The sequence below is a fragment of the Haliaeetus albicilla genome, chromosome 25 (assembly GCF_947461875.1).
Source record: "Haliaeetus albicilla chromosome 25, bHalAlb1.1, whole genome shotgun sequence".
NCBI lineage: Eukaryota > Metazoa > Chordata > Aves > Accipitriformes > Accipitridae > Haliaeetus > Haliaeetus albicilla.
In genome coordinates, this window is record NC_091507.1 from 19,476,315 (window position 1) to 19,497,928 (window position 21,614).

The following is a 21,614-nucleotide window of genomic DNA, read 5'->3' on the forward strand; positions in this document are numbered from 1 at the left end:
CAACAGTTTTCATTACCCCTACATTTTACATCAAGGCTTTTTATGATTACTGAAACCAACTAAATTTGTGAATTAAAGATTAGGGGGAAATTACAACTCAATATAAACCAGAAAAATCACCCTTGTGTTGCAACTGCAATGCACTTTTATATTTAACAAATTTCAACGTCAGTTTGCATGTGTTATTCTCTCACATTAATATAATAAACTTCACCTCTAACATGTCTTTCCTTTCTCCTGTTACCTATTATTTTTGGCACCTTGAGTCTTCACAGTCCTGGTTATAGACTACTCTATAATGCAGAGCATAACACTTGTCCAAAAGTTACACTTAATATTTGATTACGATAACTCAATTCACTCCTATATGCTTAGAAAGGCATCCAGTGGGATTCTGAATTGGAAGATCTAAGCTATTCTAAGGCAATTTCAAAACTATCACATCACATCATGTACAACTAAGCCCATTTGCTACCACTGAAGCTTGCAGTTAGTATGAAAACAAGGATGAAGAAAGTGGAAGGAGATGAAACATTTCCCTGCAACATTCCATGGTGAACTGAAGTGTTGCTTCCGCTCTGGAGAATTTCCTTACAGATCAACAGTGTAAAAGCAGAAGTTAAATCTAGTTCACAAAGCACCCTTAATAGGCTATGCATTTAAAATGCTGTGTATTTGTATTTACGACATGCCTATGCAAACATACCAGATCCCTGCCATGAAGGTAGTGTCAGGTTCTGACTAGTATTTAAATTAAGCCGGAGTTGGACAATACATGAATATTTGGATTTCCAGGTAGCTCCATAATTCCAACTGCAATTTTTTTAAAAGTTAAATGCATACTGAATGGCAACTCCTGAACAAAGCACAAAATTCACATTGCAGTACTACGTGCTGAAACTCCCCTTCCCCCTCTTTATTCGCCCCCGCACCTGTATGTTTTCTCCAACTATATATGTCCAGGAAGACCTTACTTGCATTTGGAAAATGCTGTTCATTTTGGAAAATGGTTGTATTACCTTATCTAGTAAAGCAGAAGTTCTGTGGAGGAGAAAAATTACTAGCTGTACAATCATATCACATCTATAGCAAGTCACAAACCTGTATATTAAGTTTATGCAAAAAAGCACTTCAGAAGGACAGGAAAGGATAGGCAGAATAGTAACAAAGATAAGAGTACAGAATGGAGAAAGCAAACAGATCGACAAGCTGTTATTATAAGAGAGTTTCAAAGCTATGCCTTGCATCTTGTTAAGGCAATTGAGTGAACTGAAAAAGGCTTTCCAGGAGGGAGTGCTAGCAAGCCCTGCAAAAGAGATGAAGAGAAAGGAATTCTGAAGAAGTCTGAATCACAGGATGCAAATGAGTTCCCAGATGAACAGGGCAAGGAACTAAAGCTTCCTGTGGCTTGAGAAAAGTTCCAGAAGTACGTACTTCCACTCACACTACGGAGCATGGCTGACCTACACTCCCACATGAATTTATGGAGGAAGAGCTGCTTCCAGAAGCCTACAGCAAATATCCTCTCAAACCACACACTCAAGTGCCTCATGGGGATGAGATGAACTTGTATACATGCTTTGAATTTGTGAGCCCTGCATTTCTCCAGCAAATGTTTCACCCCCCACCTCTCCTTTCAAGCAGATGCTTATATATTACTGAACACTACTACTGCCCTTGGACTCTTTGATAAGGAAGTACTGCTGGGCTTGTTTAAAGACAGCAGTTGTAAAGTGGAGATAAAAATCAAGAAATGCTTAATTCATAGGGACAAAATAAGAGAACAAAACAATGTTGCCAGCAGAAAAGAGTGCACCAAAAAGATCTTGGTCAGGACGAGCTACTGAGGAACTCTGACAACTGTGAATAGAAGTCATCTTTGACTAGATTCAAGAACTGTTCTGATTCAAACAGCTTGTCTGGAAGTATAATGTAGAAGTTAATTTTTATTTTATATTTTTTGGAAACATGATTAGGTGTTTAAGGTACCTAACAATGTGCATGATGACGGAAATCTTTGGAAGAAATGGCAAAAAAATTCAGAAATAAGTTCGCTTCTTTCTTCTTTTTATTGAAGCTGACAAGATTCTGGAAATATTTTAGCCTGAAATCCTGTAAATCCAATTGTTCTGGGCTAGGTCACTCCTATCTGAAAACCCCCCTAAAAGCAGAATACTTATTTGCGTAGTAGAAGTCAGACCTTTCCACTAGCAAAAGATAACATTTCCTCCAATAACAACAGTGTATCATCTAAACTCTGAAAAAAACCCAAACAAAAACCCAAACCAAAACAGCTCAACAGTGTTTCGGAATATATGTGAATGTGGGACAAGCTTGGGCAGACTTCGCTAACCCATGATAAAGTACAAGAAATATCTCATAGAGCTGCCCCTAGGACAGAGAGCTCATTTGCATCATGAGTTTTCACTTACTGTATGTGTGCATTGCTGTTCCACCTTATGTACCTTTACTATCCTTTGTAAATCCTGCATAAAATTTATGGGATAGTATCATGACTCATCCTGTGGCTTTAAGATACAGCCCACGGTTTTCAAAATGACCTACAGTCTTGCCCTTCTAAAAGAATACTGCAGTGTCTATCACAAACTTGCAAAAAATTCAATACCCTACAGCACAAGAATTTCTCTTAAGAACTACAATATTCAACTGCAAACCGATTTCCAGACCCATGAGGAATATCTTGCTACAGTGAAGTATAGAAGACATCGTCCTGAACGAGAGCAGTACCACCATGTTGGACCTTAAATGATTTAAGAGAACAAAGGAGACACGAACCTCTGCCTTCTCTGTCTGGCTGAAGAGATGAAAGAAAATGACTACAACCTCTGTATTAAAATACCATTCCTGAAGTCTTACCACTTAAGTTTAATTCTGTTTTCAAGGTTTTTAAAAGCACTTTGTATTTTATCATTTAAAGGTTTAAAATTCTACAGAATACAGAATTTGATTTATACAATTCTACAGAATTTGATTTATACCTTTGTATATTAAGGCTCCAAACACCAAGTAATAGTGATATGATTTCTTTAGTGTGCCACATTTTCTAATTGAAGCCTCCCAGAGACTAGATGAACAGCAATTAAATAAGATTCACATACAGGTAAAGAGTCGATGCCGGGTTAGTTAATGATGAGTTTCTAGTTGTTGATTATGAAACCCAGGGAAACTGGCATGTATTATTTCACAAACATATTTTAAATGGCATTTTATCCTCATGTTACTGTATTTGACTGAAAAAGTGCACTACAAAGCTAAGTATTTGTATCTTCCGTTAAGGTCTATATTTATACCTACATAATTTTAAGACATTTCTAAAGTGATTTAAAATACGTTGCTCCTATGTAGGTACTTGTTATATAACTTCCTCATTTTTACCTGTATATTCTGATTTCAGTTATGCTCATTAAACATTCCACATTTATCAGTAATGGCCTTATTCAGCAAAGCACTTCTCAGCATAGGACCAACTTAAAACAACTCTTATCTGGTTCCCAAATTAGTAACGTCACCTCAGTTTAATATGTTTAAAAACTATTTACGATACTGAAAGACACATGTCTATTAAGAAGACTAAAGCACATTTTCTTGAAGAACACTGCTCATCTGAAAAAACACAACAGATGGGACCAATAAAACTTTTGCATTACAGAAAACAGATTTTGCAGCTACAGTATGAGCACTCCTACTCAAAACATTCTCTTTTGCTCTCTTACCCCTAAATACACATGTTCCAGTTTTGCCATGCATTTGGCCTTCATTAATTGCAGAAAATCCACTGAATCTGATACAAGTTTAATACCTGCTTCATGTATGCATAGCACATGGTCTCTGCAACCCGCTTTCCTTCATCATAGCAGGCTCTTGGACCTATTGGATTCACATGGCCCCAGTAATCCTCATTTTGAGGGTGAACTTCAGGATCTATGGGGGAAAAAAAAAATAATCTTCTATCAAAAAAGTGACTATAATGAATCTTTCAGCAGATCATTGGTGTTATACAATTCAACAGCTTCTCTCTGAACTATGCATTTAAAAATATTAAGTTTCAACACCATTCCTTAGAAGCGTATTCACTGGAACCATGAAAATGACAGTTACAGAAGATGTGAGATTAGTAAGATAACTGAGTGCAGGCAAACAACAGCTGTCATCTGCTTTCCCCTAAAAGACTGTGCTAACAGTGGGTTAAATTCAACTGTTCTCTGTAAAGACAGACTACTTCAAGGGCACAAATATGACTCTTATCTAATGTAATTCAGAGGAAATATTATAGGTTACATAGGCAGCACTTTCTACTGGAAGAAAAAAAAGGAAAGTAAAGCATCTTCAAGTTTTATAAAATAAGAAACAAGGAAAGAAAAATGGAGAAGTTCTGCATTTCCTAAAGAAGAAAGAGTAGAGCAATGTACCATAATGCACTTGCTATGTTTCTTCTGGTTTATCCTAAGCATTTTTACTAGCTATCACTGGGCACAGACAATCAGGTTAGACAGTCCTTTGGTTTGATGCATTACAGAAGTTCTTGATTACAAAAAAACCCCAACCAACCAAAAATCTCCTAGGAATCTCTGTGTGTGCGCTCTATACACTTGAAACAATACAATCACTTTGTTACATTTCCCCACTTTGCTATCTGTGCTGCCCTATACTTCTTACTGGGCTTGAAATTTGCATACATTACTACAAAACTTTCAAGGGTTCCAGGCTAATTTTTGAAACAACTTTGATGATCAGTTCCAATTAACCCTTCCAGTTTTTATGCTGCTCAGACAGGATTACAGATGAATTCCTGTCACACAAGAGCCACAGAGCAATGGTAAATGAAGAGATGTTTCACATGACTATAAAATCCTGTAGCATTCTTAAAAGGGCCCCAGAAGGTGCTGTGATCTGGAAGGCCACTGCAGTTTGTCTCCCTTCCGGCAGAGGCAGCCCTACAAAGCACTTGGAAACTCCGTACAACACTGCTTTGAGAAATCCTGTGGAAACAGCTAACATATTTTCTGACTTTATTTTCTGTCCTTTATTTTTCAGCAAAATTACTTTGTCTGTTTAGTCAGAGTATAATGTGAGTAGACTCTCTTTGCTACATTGGATTTACTGATGCAACAAAGCCTGATAATAGGAGTCCCAAGTTTTCCACTTCAGCAGGCAGATTGCAGCAGAGCGGTGAGGCTCCAAAACTTGGGGCGTTTTTTGGCTGTTGGTCCCCTGTTCCAGAAGGGAGTTTGCTCAATTACAGAAGAGTCCTTGGGGCTACCATTTTTCCCTGTGGAGCCTTACCACGGATTATCAAAGGCAAGGGAGGCAGCAGGAATCCTGCACAGGCTCAAGCCACTTATTTGGTTGGCCAGTCACCTTGGTGATCTCTTGCTTAGATATTTGCTTTGAATCTTCTTGACTGAAGTTATTCCACCAAAAGTGTACTCCTTGAGTTACGTTCATTGTTCTTCCTCACACAGTTTTGTATCTTGTTACACAGATGAGTATTTTTTGTTTGCTTGTTTGTTCTTTAAAGCCTAGACTCTCATAACTACTAATGTTCAGCAGGTGACTGTGCCTACATTATCTCCATTAATCTTGCAATACTGCTATTATCAATTAGGCAAGAGTTCTCAACAGCAAGAAGTTTCTCTAGCAGGCACACGATCTGTTACACACCCCAAGAAAGTATTAAAGAGTCTCACTGCATCCAGCTAGCAGTTCTATCAGTCATTCTCTCACGACTTCACTTCTTAGTAACAGTAAAAGGAAGATGGAGAGATATGGCACTATTGCTGAATATTACATTTTAAGAGACACCACAAGAGCCTGCATGCACAATCACTATTTTCTTAGCTTAGAGGTTATGTCCTTGTCTCTTACAATTTAGCAATCGCCCTGGTGTGTAACAATACAACCCATAAGTGACTGGGAAAAGAGATGCAGATTTATTACTGAAATTATCTTTCTTCACATGTTTTCCTTATGGCATCTGGATTTTAATTAGAGTTGAACACTCAAAATTCCCCCACAAGCCTTTGGAAAAAGACACATAAACTAAGACATAGGAAAGTTACAGACAACAGTCCAAGCCCCTTTTACCACTCTGACTAGAGATTCAAAGCAAGTACTAGTGCCCGCATTCTAAACTGTGAGAAGTACATCTGATAAAGAAATCAAGCTAAGACAGTCATGAAAATCTATCATTCTATCCTCTGACAAAAGGTTTGTAAATACCCTTTTACACAGTCACGTCTCAAGAGCCCTGAACACTGTTTTATCTGTCTTACCTCCATATACCTCTGATGTAGAGGCCAGCAGCAGCCGTGCTCCAACACGTTTAGCCAACCCTAAATTTTAAGCAACAGTGAAAGAACATAATTAGAGCAAGTGCAAGAATCTTTCAGTTAACTGCTTTAGTGTGATCCTGTTTTACATGTTTTTAAAGAGAATTCAATTTCTCTCACTAGATAAATCTAGCTGTAAATCACATTCATAGCTCCCACTCCCAGGCTAGAAAACCTGGGAAACAGCAGAGCAGCACCCACATGTGATGTGTTTACTTCTGGGACTTAAAGTTACACTGAACCAAGATCCATAAAAATATATTACACTCTAAATAAAGGCCAAGGAAGCATAAACCAATCCAGTTATGAAATCGGGATCTTGAAACAACACCCTATATCATGATTACCAAAAAAGATAAGCTACATAAACGGATACAGAATAATGTTATAGGACAAAACCAATCATTTTCCCTTCATTATGCCCCTTTAAACTGCCTGGATGATCCTACCCATCACTCCAGATTATTCTGCACTCCATTTCAATGACTTTCTGGCCTTTGCATTGGCAGGGCCAATCAAAGAAATCTCTCACCTATGCCATACAACTGTCTGGTACCTCAGTAGCTTCTAAATCACTCAATTCTCTGAATTGTACTCAATAGAGTATCACTCAAATGAGAAACTCAGCTGAGCTAATGCCCAGGAGTTTTTTTGCCTCCTAACAACAGGATCACTGACACCCAGTTCAAGCTGCAGCATATGCCAAATAGATCAAAGATGGGAGGAAAAAGTACTGAAGGCTTGAGGCCACCTTTTCATAGGCCCATTCCCAGCAACAAAACCAACAGACAAAGCTGAAAATGTTGCCTTGTAATTATCTAGTATGAAGCTAGACATTAAACTTTCTTGCAGAATTTGCTAGCCAAGGCATGCACAAGAGGGTGCAGTACTCTTGATATTTGGGGATTTACAGAGCCAGTTCCACCTAGTTGAATGTTTTTGGTAGTGGAAAGGAACAGTCACTCATGGCAAACGTGGGAATGTTCCACAGTCACCAGAGTGAGAAGTGAAGTCATGGACACAACTTTGCTATAAAAAATCCCATGCTCTTAATTGTTCCTATGACTTCTATAACTACTGCACACTCATTAGCCAAGTTACAGGCATGAGGTTCTTGTGCTTTAACAGCCGAGCCTGCATGTTGTCAGAACTCATCTGCAGATATATCTAAAGGAAAAATACAAGTCTTCAAAGAGGGCAAAAAACCCCACCTTATTTTTCTTAAAGAAACAACTTTTAAAAATGTACAGCTCATCTGCTCCATCCTCCCCTCTCCCCAATAACTCTGTCTAGGTTATATTATGTCTAACCAAGTTAAGTAAGAAAAAAATTTCCACTTACCCAGCATGTTTAATGTGCCAATAGTGTTGGTCTTCAATGTTTTTATAGGATTATACATGTAATTTGGAGGAGAAGCAGGAGATGCGAGATGATAGATCTGGTCCACTACAGAAAACCAGAGAGGAGGGAAGAAAGCATTATTATTTTCCCATGTAACATATTAAATGAGAAAGCATTAGAGTCAAGAAACAAGTACTTCTTTCTGCATTTCCTAGCATTGGAACTCAGCACTTCCTATATTGCTACATACAGATGATATGTACATAAACCTGTTGTAACCCAAAGACTTAATTTTTAGTAAAACAAAACCTAAAGCATAATATATATCAACACTGTTGACACAGATACAGAAGTCTGCATGAGTGTTGACACTTTCCACTTGTAAAAATTTTAGTTATGAGTACTTCAGAGATGTTTAGAAGCTGCAAAAGTATAAGCAACATTCTACTACCCTGAAGTTTTTAAGTGACTACCAGCTTCAGAGTATTTTTCTCAAATAGAAACCGGAGCAAAGATGGTAGAAACATTTTTTAATACCAGGAGAAACCTTTGGGGAAAAATACATACTGTATTTTTATTTGTAAGCCACTTGACAATGAAATATTAATGGGATTAGTATCACATTTATATTTTAAATATATATGCCAAGATATAGGCATGCAACTTTCATCATTTTTCCTGTTACCTTTGTTCTATGCCATACTTTGGATAATACAGCATTTTAGCTTTAAAAAAAAAATCCCCAATACACAGATTCCAGCCTCCCCCCCCGCCCAAGTTATGAAATATAATTAACCACACACACTAGACAGTACCTTACAATGAATGAAGGTATACTGATTCCTAACCTAATTTAAAATAAGGTAGCTTGGTTATTGGCAACAGATTGCCCAGGTAGTACAAGTCCCAATCTTAACTAAGTATATTTGCTGCATTTCTGCAACTGCAGTGTAAACAAATGTAAAGAATTATATCACCCATAGGAAACACATATTCAACACAACAGCAAAATAAGAGACTAGTACAACAAAACTAAACAGTTACACCATTTTCATGAGCGTAGACTAGATAAAAACCCAGGATTCTTTATTTAACAATTATTCCTAGCACAAACATACAGAGAAAGAAAAGAACTAAAGCTGTAAAATATTTTAAGTTCAAAGGCCAAATGTATCATTAATCAGGGCTTCTTTCTCTCTCTACCTTTTTCTACTTTAATTTATTTCTATCTTAAGCTAAATGAATTGTGGTTTGCTGTCTATTCATCCAGTACTCAGGCTTTCTTGTTTATTTTCAGCAGTTCACCCATTTTCATACAATGGTCTATTTCCAGAACAAGCGTGGCAGTCATTTCTATCAATTATCTATAGTTCAGAAGACATGCGTGGGTACGGGTATGATAAATGGTATTTGATACAAGGAACACAAGCACACAAGACTTCACTTAACTTGGTTTTATAACAGGCCATCAGGAAGGTTGCTATCTGTACTTCTGAACTTCAGAGCTCAGCTCATCCCAGAAAATTTAAAGAACTGAAAAAACCCCCCTCAATAAGCTGTGCAGTACACCAGAATCAGTTTTAAATATGAAACCTAAAAGAATCCCAAGATAGTAGTTGATTAACATTGGTAATCATGAAAATCTTTGGCAAATCCTAATTTGAGACTAGCTTCAGCATATCAGGGTTGCAAAATTCATTGCACACGGTAAGAATGCAAAGGTTGGAGATACTACAAGAAAAAAAGATTTTCTTTGTTAAATTATAATAAAAACAAAGCAATGAAAATGGGACTCATTTTCACAAGCAGTATCCAATACTCAACAAACCTCATCTGCATGCCTTTCATAACGCAACTATGGCAAATATAAAAATGTCTTTGTTTTCTATGTAACATGAATCACAGTTAGCCAGAACTACCTAAACCCAACAAACCCACAATGAGCAAATGCCAGAAAAATTAAACATAAGACCAAATTAGAGATAGTGAAGCTTAAGAAATAAAAAGAACAAGTCCCCTACACCAAGGTCATCCAAGAAAAGTAGTGAAAAGGTGATGTAAGAATTAGAATGGTAGGATGGAAGAAAGGGAAAGTATTTCCTTCTTTGTGTTACAAAAGAAAAGTTTGAGTTTCTTAAGAAGACTCAGCACTGAAACCTGAAAGAACCTGGAAAAGTCAAGGCTAGCTACTATTCTGACAGAAGACAATATCGCATAGCATAAAGCTGTCTTACTCTAGGACAGAACACTATTGGTCAAATGGTACACTCAAACATTTCTCTCAACTCTTTTCTTAGGTGTTTTATAATTAACAAGCAGTAGCAAATGACAGCAATACAGAATAAAGCTGTATTTTGACAATGAGAAGGAGCTGCGGGGAAAAAAAAACCCCAAACCAAAACATTTTCCTTGCCAGAGATACAGTCTTGCCTGTCTGAGTCCGGTTTGCTTCAATGTACTTTCTCCCATATGAACAAGGGCAAAAATAGAGCCCCGTGATGAAAAGGTTCAGCAAGAGCCGAACTAGCAGATAGATGGCAGATGAGGCATTTGCCAAGTGTCAGGTGGCCATCTTCTAGATCAAAGGCACAGGCAGCCACCAGGCAGCTCCAGGACCCTTCCCTCTTGCCCAGGAAGAAATCTTTAGACTATCAAGCCCTAGACCAATTAAAAACGACACTGTCTTTCCAAAACATTTAGAGAATGTTGGACATTTCAGAAGGGTGGAAAGACAAGTTTCTACCCCAAATGGGTCACATTTGATCCATCAAGCTGAGGATGTTGAGACAAGTACAATTATTTCTCCTTCCACCTTCCCTCTTTTAACTGTCAGGTCTAAAAAACGCATACTTTTTTGTCTCAGAATTTCAGCAGGACAGCCAAAGCCATCTACCTAGCTTGCCTGACAACCTTGTGCGCTCTGGCACAGAGTTGCCAGTTAATTAAGACAGCAGGCAACTGAAACTCTCCTCAAGCCAGAACTGTGGAAGGCTATCCTAGCTACAATTTTTCAGAGGATTAACTGTTCGGGTGCCTGGGACAGCACCCACTGAAGGATAGGAACAAATGCATCCTGTAATTGACCTCCACGCCTCTTCCTTTTTTATGAGTTAAAGTAAAAATGTTTTACAACATTTAATTGTGCCCACTAAGAAGCCTTGAGCTAGCTTTGCAATTAATTGAAAATAACTGTATGAAAAGTTGTGCAAAGCTTTACATAGATAGGCGAGGACCACAAAAGAACAAATGATAACAAAATTCTGCAAGTTTTGTATGTAACTCGCACCAGGGGCTAGACTCTATAAGCCACTGTGAACACAGCAGCAAGTAGTAGTTTACCAAGCACAGGATGGTAGACTAGTGATAAAACAAAGAAACATTAACAAATTTTTTGTGTTACAGTTTTGCTGAAAAAAGGCAAAAAATTAAATCCATTTCAAAATAGCACAAACATAGAAGCTGGCATAAACATTCAAGCCATCAGGTACACAGTGACAAATATAGAAATCTATGATCAACATAAATAGTTTTAGTAACATATTGCAAGATCAACAGCAACTAGAATTTGTCAGTTGTGTCCTTTTCTGGGTGAAAAGCTCAAAACCCCCTGTAATTTAGTATACATGGAACCCGTAATACCCAAGTCTGGACACAAGCATTCAGGTCTTCTGTTTTCCCTAACGCTAAACAAATATGATCAATATAACCACTCACTTTTACAAAATATTGCAATAAAACTACCTTCCTTCATATGATCTATCTTTATTTTCCAGCCGTACCACTGCATATGTTCCATGTGCTTCTTAAGTGAATAGTAAGGTAGAATCTATCACCTTTCCTACAACAGAAAATGACATTCCTTCCTATTAAGGAATGACCTTCATCTTCAATTTCTGCCTTCAACATGTGTCATGGTACCAGAAAGGACTAAACGGGTCACTAAGTCCACTAAGCACCTGCATCCATCACTGTACTTGCTAGTCAGGAAGCACTAAGCAGAAAAGCTTTGATCAGAAGCATACAAACAAGTTTCTACAGCTTAAACATATGGACTTTTCTTGTAAAGAATAGCTATGCCAATTCCATCACGGTAGGTCAGGCCAGAGAAGCTGACACAGTGAAGCGAGACATTTCTATGGCACTGAACTAAAAAGGACTACAAATACAAATTCATTTTCCTGATGTTAGAGATGTTGTCTGTAACTTAAGGCAAACTAGAATAACTTCATAAAGGTTTACCATTTTGCTCATACTGCAGCAGTTTTACAGAGCTTCACAAGAGACCCAGGCACCACTGCACTTGACTCTGGACAAACAAAATTAAGTGGCATATATTATCTTCTGCCTTGCCGTAAGTTTCCCTAATCATCCCACTTAAAACCATCAAGTTGAATGTATTGAGTATCTGGCAGAGGGAATGAAGACTAGGGAGAGAAAAATCTGGGATGGAAGTACTGAAGCAAAAAAAGGGCAATGTATTGAAGGCACTCACATAAAAAATTAGAAGTTGTATTTGTATGTCCCTTAAGTTACCTGTGAAATGACTTGGAGACTGAACAATTCTGGGATACTGTAGAACAGTGTTTAGTAAAATGTTATCATCTTGGAAGGCTGTTTTTCACAAGAAGGCTATAGCCTATTCTTTAGGCCAATTTTATGAGACTGTTGGTTTTAGCCTTAAAGCCAACTCAGACTCACAAGCCAGCAAAGTCCTTAAGAATAAAACCATTTTTAGTCCCAGTCAAGCCAATGATCTATTAAAGTTCTATAAATAATGTTATTTTCTATACCTATGTGCCTGTTACTAACATCTTCGTACTTTCTGAAAACTCTGAAAGTCAATCTCCTTGTTACTATGTATGCCACGTGCTTACGGCACTTCTTTCAACTTGCAAAATTTGTTTTTATTCTATCATTTTGACAGCTTTTCAGTGAAAGTCAGAAGAGCCCAAACTACCTTTGCATTCACAACAGTCACTGAAAATAGAGCCAACATTTAAGAAATGTTTTGCCAGAAACCAGACTGTTGGTATTAAGAATAAAAATAAAAAAACCCCAACAAACCCAAAAACCAAGACCAAAACCAAACAGGTTTATTTAACTTATCCTTGCATTAATTATTTCAATTAATCTCAGGACAAAGGTAATGAAATAGTTCATCCTTACTTACCACTTACAAACACTTTTCTTCTCTGTCACTTCATATTACATTAGTTAGGCAGTGCACTTGCATTTGTTTTTAAAAGTCTGCCTTTGAGTGTCAGAATGAAACTACTCCTCACTGCTCTGTCCAAAAATAAATAACCTATTTTGCCTTCAGCTGCCACAGACTGCAATTTTAGAAGTATTGTACTAATATTTTACCAAGAGCTTCTGTTTAAGCAGTGAAATGTTGGAGGCCATGAACAAAATTCCTACTCTGCAACTGTGCTCCTTTGGCTCAAAACCTAAGCGGGCAGTGTGATCTAATTAAGCTGGAAAGAAAAAGAAAAACCTCTAAGTGAAGCCTTATGACTAAAAGCATAACCCTTGAGGACTACTGTGAACATCTTTCCAAGGGAAGAGGATCTTTAAGTTACATCATTTTTTGATATAATGATAAAGCATTCAGAACAGATTGTGCATTTGTGATTAGGGAAATGAAATCTGACCTACATTTATTTAATCTAAAATTTCATTTCGTAGTTTTTAATGCAATTCTATCTATTAACCTGAAGTGGGGTAGATCACAGGAACACCAGATCAAGCATTCATTCTCATCTGTTCTCCAACTAATACCTGTGTGTCTTTACACTACGGTTTGCAGGAATTTGAGCCACAGTGCTCTCAGGTAACCATCTTAGGGAGCTTAGAATCTTAAATAATGTAGAGAATGAGAGGCAGAAAATAAGCAAAGTGGATTTCTGTACTTTTTTGCTGATAATACAGAAAAGAGTAGTAAGAGATTCTTTCCTTTATACACCACTCTTCAGGAAAAAAAATTGTCTTTCTGCACCAAAAAAAAACATTTATTAGTGGATTAAGTCTCAACATACAGGTTAGCCTGAAATGAAAATACCTTTAAAAATCCCAAGTACTTTAAAAATACAGAACTCAACTATGATAGAAAAAAGGGTTAATACAACTATTATACAAAGTTTTGAAAACTTTTTCAGACTTTTTTTTAAAAAAAAAGGAAAGAAAACTTTTTTTACTATTTTCTGTCTTTCAAGATTCCTAAACTACTTTCATTCCATTAAAAAATTCAGAGCCTTTGTTATTCTACTGAAAAAGCCTATGCTCTTAAGCATTTTCTACTGACATCTTCTCCAAATGCTGAAGTAAAGGAAATCCTAGTAGAGGAGAAGAAAGTCATTCAGCACTACAGTTAACTATAGTTACCACAGGGCTAAGAAATAAAATGTGTATTTAGGTGATTTATTACTGTCTCTGGCCAATCTAGATCAAGATCCAAAAATGCCGAGTGCCACTTCATGTCATGGATCAAAGACAATGACTCAGACAAGGCAGATTGTGCGTAGGCATCACTGTGAAGCTAAAAAAAAAAAATGCATCAAGAGATTTAGTGAAAGCTACGCATCTTGAGACTAAACTCACTTTCCATATCAAAAGTGCAAACACTGTTCTTTCTAGATCAAAAATGAGGTCTCTCTCAGAAATGAAGCACTGATTACTCTCTCTGGAATTTAAGTGTCAAACAACCTTATATGACCTTGTTTAAACAGGACAGCAAATAAACACAAATTCTTTAGATACAAACCTTCTTTTGTCATGACTTCACAGTCATTCCAACTTCTATTTACAAGTAAAAAGGAGAAACTGGGACTAAGAAAAGAAGTATTGGTCCATATGCCAACTTGTTAATACCCCTCATTTCCTCATCTTCCCCCCGCCACGTTAGACTACAAACTCTGCACTGACATGAAATTTTATCATGTTCCTATACTAGTATATCAAATTAACATTAAGCCATGCCAGCTTTTATGTATGCTGTTGGAGGATGAGAAGACATTCAATAAACTACCCACTGAATAACATGTTATAATTTCTTGTCAGTACAAAATGGGGAATTTATTACATAGAACATGGGAGAGGTAGCTGAAGGATCTCCGAATTCCCGTTCATTAGTGCCTAGTAACTGGGCAACAGTATTAGCCATGATGATAATTCTCTGAGAAGGTCTCAAGTGTAATCAGTCAGAAAGAAGGTAACACGGGAAAGATTAGGAAAGCTGACAAACTGAACTGGGTGAGGTATAAGCTACCAGCACCTGGAGCCAATTAATAAGATCCTAGTCCCATTATCCTGTCAGTGGAAGCAGGAGTTTGAAGTAAAATAGCAGGCAGTAACTGAACCAGTGCATTGTCAGAGCAGAGGAGCATGTATTTGCAGGACTGTTTCGGTAGCATTGTCAGGAATTCATCACAAGCAATAATACGAGAGATGCAATTGCTAGAGATTTTCCCTGTGAAAATCCATCCAATAGAATTTAGCAAGAATAAAAAATACCGCAGATTCATTCTTTTCTTTCTTTTTTTTTTTTAACTACTATATTGCTACAAAGTTTTAAAGGGATGGAGCAAACCCACCAGAACTGCAGTGTAATTTGAGTAATGTTTTCACTGATTCACTATATACTTATATACTCCCAAATAAGTCTATAAACACATCTCTCAAATGTTGCTGTGTTAATGCTGCCTTACAATTTGGCATAATAGTTTAAGTTTTATGATAGTTTAGATGTTGAGTTACTTCTACTTCTTCAAAGCTGAATGGTTTCTTCGTTCTTTGTTCAGGTTTTTGTTTTGTTGGAAACTGGGGAAATTCAGTGCTGCCATTTTACTATTCTACAGACTATGGAATGCTTGTACCTAAAGTAGGAGCAATGTGTTCCACAGAAGACAGTTAAGGCAACTAAGGAAAGTGAGCTGACTTGCCCTCTGAAAGAGCTTAGTCTCCTCTCAACTGACCATACATAGTTGCAGGATGCATGTCGCCTAGTGTAACTGCAACCCTGAATTAAACTTCTCAGTTCATTACATATATAGACACAGACTGCATAAGCCTGTGAAGGCACACAGGGATGTGAGACAATGGATGGGACAGATAGACTGACCCATTGCCATCTTGCCTTCTCACAAAATCAGTCACATTAGGAAGTTTTTAATATTTCCTTCCTTCCATCCACTCAGAAAAGAAGAGCTGATTTCAAAGACAAAAGCATTCTGAACCTCTCACTCCACACTGGTCACAGAAAATAGGCTAATAATAAGCAAAGCATAAAGGTATTAGATTAATCTGGAAGTCAGTGCATAAATTCCATTTCTTAACAGACACACATACTTATGAGGGTAAAGCACAACGAAGTGCAGATACCAAAGCACAGATTACTCACCTTCAATATACAGGGGCTCAACGACATCGTGATTTATCAGTTCGAAGTTCTCATGACCAATCCAGTGCTCCACATTTCTTTTCCTGCCCGTAAAGAAGTTGTCCACAACTGTAACCTCATGGCCATCCATCATTAGTTTGTCAGTAAGATGAGAACCCACAAACCCTGCTCCTCCAGTTATCTGCGTTAGGACAGTTGGTATAAATTTCTTTTTCTTTTTACAGAAACACCAGACAAAGTCTACAAACATGAAGACAGAAGAACAGTAGCTTTCAGATCTTTGCTTACTCCAGGGGAAACAACTCCATTTCCATGCTTATTTTTTTTTTTCCAATATTTACAGCATTTAAAATTTCAAGAGACATGATTGACATGTTTTATCACTGTCAGGCTAGGAGTTCAGCTAACCATTCACATCAACAAAATTTCTTTTTCAGATTAGATTATTTTCCTTTTTTCCTCAAATTGGATTGTGCCCTTTTATGCAACAGCAAGGCCTAAAAAGATCCAAAAAGGTAAGAGGAGAATTCTCTGCAATTCCTATTTCTCAGAAGAAAGATGACAGAATGCCAGGTTATTCTTGTGTAAGATTTATAGTATCAGACATGTCAAATCCAGCTTTTATCTGGCTTAAACAGAAGACATGTTGGGTGTTCTAAGCAAGTACTACAAATTCTTTCACCCTTCAGAGAAGGAAGGAAGGAAGGGTATTCTTAGGTGAGAGCAAGTCTTTGAAGACCTCTCATCTGAAATATCTGCTAAAGCCAAAATTATTCCTTTTGTGTTTTAATGCATCCATAGCCCCATTCTGGCCTGAAGTGGTCAGGCAGTTGGACTAGATGATTGTTGCAGGTCCCTTCCAACTGAAAATACTCTATTCTACACCACTAGCTCTGACATCCATCATTTGCCTGTCTTGGAACTTTATGACATTTTACTGCAAAGAAATAAGCAGAAATAAAATATTTAAAACCTTGTACTCTTGTTCCATTGCAGATGTAGAAGAAGCAAGGAAGTTTGTTATTTTTTCCCTTTCTGGACCTCAGTCTTTAACAGGAAGCAAACAAACAAACAAAAAATCACTAACTCAGTACTGAAGCAGTCAACACAGTAAGTAATAGAACTGCAAGTTGTGACACATCCAGACATATCTACAGAAGCCATTATTTTCTCTGCACTTCATAAGCTGTTTTCAAGAACACCAAAGACATGACAATCACCACTGTCAAAGAATGAAGGGACTTGTAAAAGTCCCATGTGGCATCAGCTATATTATATGACTGCATGATCAAATTCACATTTTGAAAGTGATTCAGCTGTTGATCTCCATTCTTCAGCTGCAGTGACAACTAACCAAACAACAAAAGGACATGGTGCAATTGTCAAGCAGGAATCTAATGAACGGATGGTGTGCTACAATGACAAAGTGCTGTGTGGAGAAGGATGTAGATGCCTGGAGTTCTTTCACTTTGGGCTAATCAAAGCCTAAACATTTATCCTGTCCACACCCCCACCATCCACTATTGAAAAAAGCCAGATTAGTGGAAGTTTTCTTTTTTTTCTTCCTTAAACTAGGAAAGACACACAGGCAAAGAGAAAGCTATCAACAGCTGAAAAGGAAAAAAGATAACTACAGCTATTTTCTTCTGTAAAAACTTGAATGTCCACTTCTTCTGTTCTCACATTTGTTTTTCTTATTAAAAATTCAGGGCCACCAGTGTGTCAAAGACAGTGTAAGTACCAGTTAACAAAAGAATCATTTAGTTGGTCTGTTTAGTATTCTTCTGGGTTTGTCAGGGCCTCCTTGTAGCAGACGCAATATGCGATTCAGTTCCTTGACAAACCTGAAGGAGAAAGAGGATTTCGGAGAAACCATCTTTGAAAGAAAGAAATTATCTTAAGGCTCCCACTACCCCAGAACAGACAGGAGTGAAGAACAGGTTTCTGGCAGAATGCTGTGAACAAGGAAAGAAGAGTAGTAAGTGACTGAGGGATAACAGCCCTCTGCCAGGTGCCACCACTTACCAAGGGAAAAATAATATGCATGGAAAACCTACTGCCATAAGCTTATCCTGACTTGGAAGCGAGCTGCAGCCTTGCTGAACGTTCCAAGGGTTTTGCCTTTTTGTGGCGACCAGGACAAAAGTTTTCTGTAGATGACCTGAACCTATTCCTTCAACTGAGGCCCAAGGAAATCCCCCTGCTGCTACTTCTGTTTCCAGGATTCCAGAGAAGACAAACTTGATGCTCGCAGTATGTCTTTGGTGCAGTAAAAGAAAGTGTTGTCTTCTTCCCCGTCTTTTGGAAAAAAACACAATGAAGCCAAGTACTGCTTACAGCACTCTTCTGTGCTATATGCAAGCAAAAAAACAACAAAAAAAAAAGCACAAACCAATTTTGTCTGGAAAGAAGTTTCCAATTACTTTAAATCTGTAAGTAGTTTTCATGACAAATCTACATTAGCTTTATTAATATATCACTTCCATAGGTACTAGATAAAGAACTACTTGGAAAAGGAGCTGAATTTCCCCTGGAAAAGTAAACAACCGTGTAAATTATTTTTTTGTATCATTACTTGAGACTACTTTAAAAAAGAAAAATATGGTTTATCACTGAAGCTCTCTGTATAACCTTCCTGTAATCACTCATAAAAGCAAGGTCAATATATTTCATTTCTAAATATGACTTCCTGCAAATCACAATGACATACTAATCTACAAAATCATGTACTGTATGTGAATCGTTTCCATATCAGAATTGAAGCACCAGCACCTGGGTATAAAGAGGCATTCTTTAATAAGACATCATTAATAAAAATATTTAATTACTTAGTAGTGCCAATATGCTTGGTAATTCCAGCATCTTCTAAAAGGCACAAATATTACTGATCATTTCCTCCTTTAGAGGCACTTAAAAGTTTGTGTATTTGTTACACAGGTTCATTTCTGCTGTCTGCAGTCAGATTCAAAACATCTGATGTCCCATATGGAAATTATATTAATTTTTTATTTTATGCTTTTATTGGTCTACCATATTCAATTCAGAAAAAATCCACACAACAGATTGAACCAATGTCAACACTATCTTCCATAATATTAACAGAAATCCTTCTCTTGCATATGAAAGCCTGTGGCCTAGTCACTTCAGGGAATGGAGGAAATCGATAAATCATGCATGACAGGATAAAGACCTGAGCTCTTTTGAACAAAAGTGCCCGAGTATCTAGCCTCAGCTGAAATACCACCCCTACTAGCAATCATCTCCAAATAGATGCAGTATAATAAAAAAATAACTGCTAGAACTGTTGTTTGGCGAGATCAGTGCTGTGGGTATCTCCAGGTTGCAGCTGCAGAGTGCATTCAGAGGGGGAAAAAAAAAAAAAAAAAATCAGAATTTAGAGTGGATTCTAGGAAAAGATGCAGCATCAACAAAATATGAAGCAAATCATCTACTGAAGTTTGCTTGGCTCGCCAATTCTTGAGAAATTTCCAAGTGTCATGCAAGGTCTACACAAGTCCTTTATGCACTGATTTCAGCTACTCAAAAGAACACAGATTATTATTTCCTGTAGGATTATGACAGCAACACTGTAACAGAACGAAATTGCCCACCTGGGAATGGCCATCCAAGTTCGCACTGAACTAGTCCCCAACAGAGAAGAAATGACTGAACAACTTGCTCATCCTTTTGGCCAGCTTTCTCTTTACTAATTTAAACTCTACAAAATATCTGGAAACCAAAAAACCATTCACCTCCAGGTCAGCAGAAAACACTGCTATTCCAACTACTTGCCACCTCTGTTGAAGCAACAGATTTCAACAAAATATCCAGTACCTTTCAGTGCCAAAGTCCAAAAGTTAATATTAAGAGCTCTATAAGCTATTAATAGCTTGCACTGATACTTTTCTTGAAAGCACCTTCTCTCTTACACAGAAAACATGACATTAAGGTAACTTTATTACCCTTGCACATGTGAGCCCACAATTTAGGAATTTTCAGGATTAAGACTCTCTCTGCTATTTTCCTCAGCATATCATAGAATGGTGTGGGTTGGAATGGACCTTAAAGATCATCAAGTTCCAACCCCCTGCCATGGACAGGGACACCTTCCAGCAGACCAGGTTGCTCCAAGCCCCATCCAACCTGGCCTTGAACACTTCCAGGGATGGGACATCCACAGCTTCTCTGGGCAACCTGTTCCAGTGTCTCACCACCCTCACAGTGAAGAACTTCTTCCTAATATCTAATCGAAATCTAGCCTCTTTCAGTTTAAAGCCATTACGCCTTGTCCTATCACTACATGCCCTTGCAAAAAGTCCCTCTCCAGCTTTCTTGCAGGCCCCCTTTGGGTACTGGCAGGCTGCTATAAGGTCTCCCTGGAGCCTTCTCTTCTCCAGGTGGAACAACCCCAACTCGCTCAGCCTGCCTTCATAGGAGAGATGTTCCAGCCCTCTTCGTGGCCCTCCTCTGGACTCGCTCCAACAGGTCCATGTCCTTCTTATGTTGGGGGCCCCAGAGCTGAACAGAGAACTGCAGGTGGGGTCTCATGAGAGCAGAGTAGAGGGGCAGAATCACTTCCCTCAACCTGCTGGTTACACTTCTTTTGATGTGGCCCAGGAGACAGTTGGCCTTCTGGGCTGCAAACACACATTGCCAGGTCATGTTGAGCTTCTTGTCAATACTCTCAAGTCCTTCTCCTCAGGGCTGCTCTCAATTCACTCATCACACAGTCTGTATTTGTGCTTTGGATCACCCTGACCCATGTGCAGGACCTTGCACTTGGCCATGTTGAACTTCATGAGGTTCACACAGGCTCACCTCTCAAGCCTGTCAAGGTCCCTGGGGATGGCATCCCTTCCCTCCAGAGTGTTGACTGCAACACACAGGTTGGTGTCGTCAGCAAACCGGCTGAGGGTGCACTCAATCCCACTGTCCATGTCACCGACAAAGATGTTGAACAGCACTGGTCCCGATACCGATCCCTGAGGAATGCCACTCGTCACTGGTCTCCACTTGGACATCGAGCCATAGACCGCAACTCTGAGTGTGACCATCCAGCCAATTCCTTATCTACCGAGTGGTCCATCCGTCGAATCCACACCTCTCCAATTTAGAGACAAGGATGTCACATGGGACAGTGTCAAACGCTTTGCACAAGTCCACGTAGATGACATCAGTTGCTCTTCCCTTGTGCACCAAGGCTGTAACCTTGTCTTCCATATTCAACAACGGAACAGGGAGCCTGCAGGTCTATCTCCTTCAGACTGTCATAAAAATGACAGAATAACATTGCAGAACTAAACTAATTTGATAACACTTATTCTTTATGAAGTTTTGCAATAGCAACGAAGACTATCGTCTAATAACGCAGTAAAAACAAAATTTGTTTTAATTTGTGTATTATCAGTGTTTTTCTTCAAAATTTTGAAGCAAAAGAGAACACCAGATAAGTTAGGCACTTTAGCAGGGATTTCTCCCAGGCTTTGCTCTCTACTGCAGAGGCAGAAGTTCACGCTCTATATTTATCC

General features: G+C 38.2%; 1 protein-coding gene across 4 annotated transcripts in view; it reads right to left on the minus strand.

Moving 5' to 3' along the window:
• UXS1 (UDP-glucuronate decarboxylase 1) overlaps positions 1-21,614 on the minus strand; it is a 62,677-nt gene that overhangs the window by 17,557 nt on the left and 23,506 nt on the right. For 2 of the 4 annotated variants that reach the window (XM_069770152.1, XM_069770154.1), the window contains 4 exons: positions 16,087-16,169; positions 7,692-7,796; positions 6,294-6,353; positions 3,821-3,942 (listed from right to left, as the gene is read on the minus strand). In XM_069770152.1, coding sequence (XP_069626253.1) covers positions 3,821-3,942; positions 6,294-6,353; positions 7,692-7,796; positions 16,087-16,169 — 370 coding nt within the window. Of the gene's footprint in view, positions 1-3,820; positions 3,943-6,293; positions 6,354-7,691; positions 7,797-16,086; positions 16,327-21,614 lie in introns of all 4 variants that reach the window. The other 2 variants (XM_069770151.1, XM_069770153.1) reach the window with 2 other exon arrangements.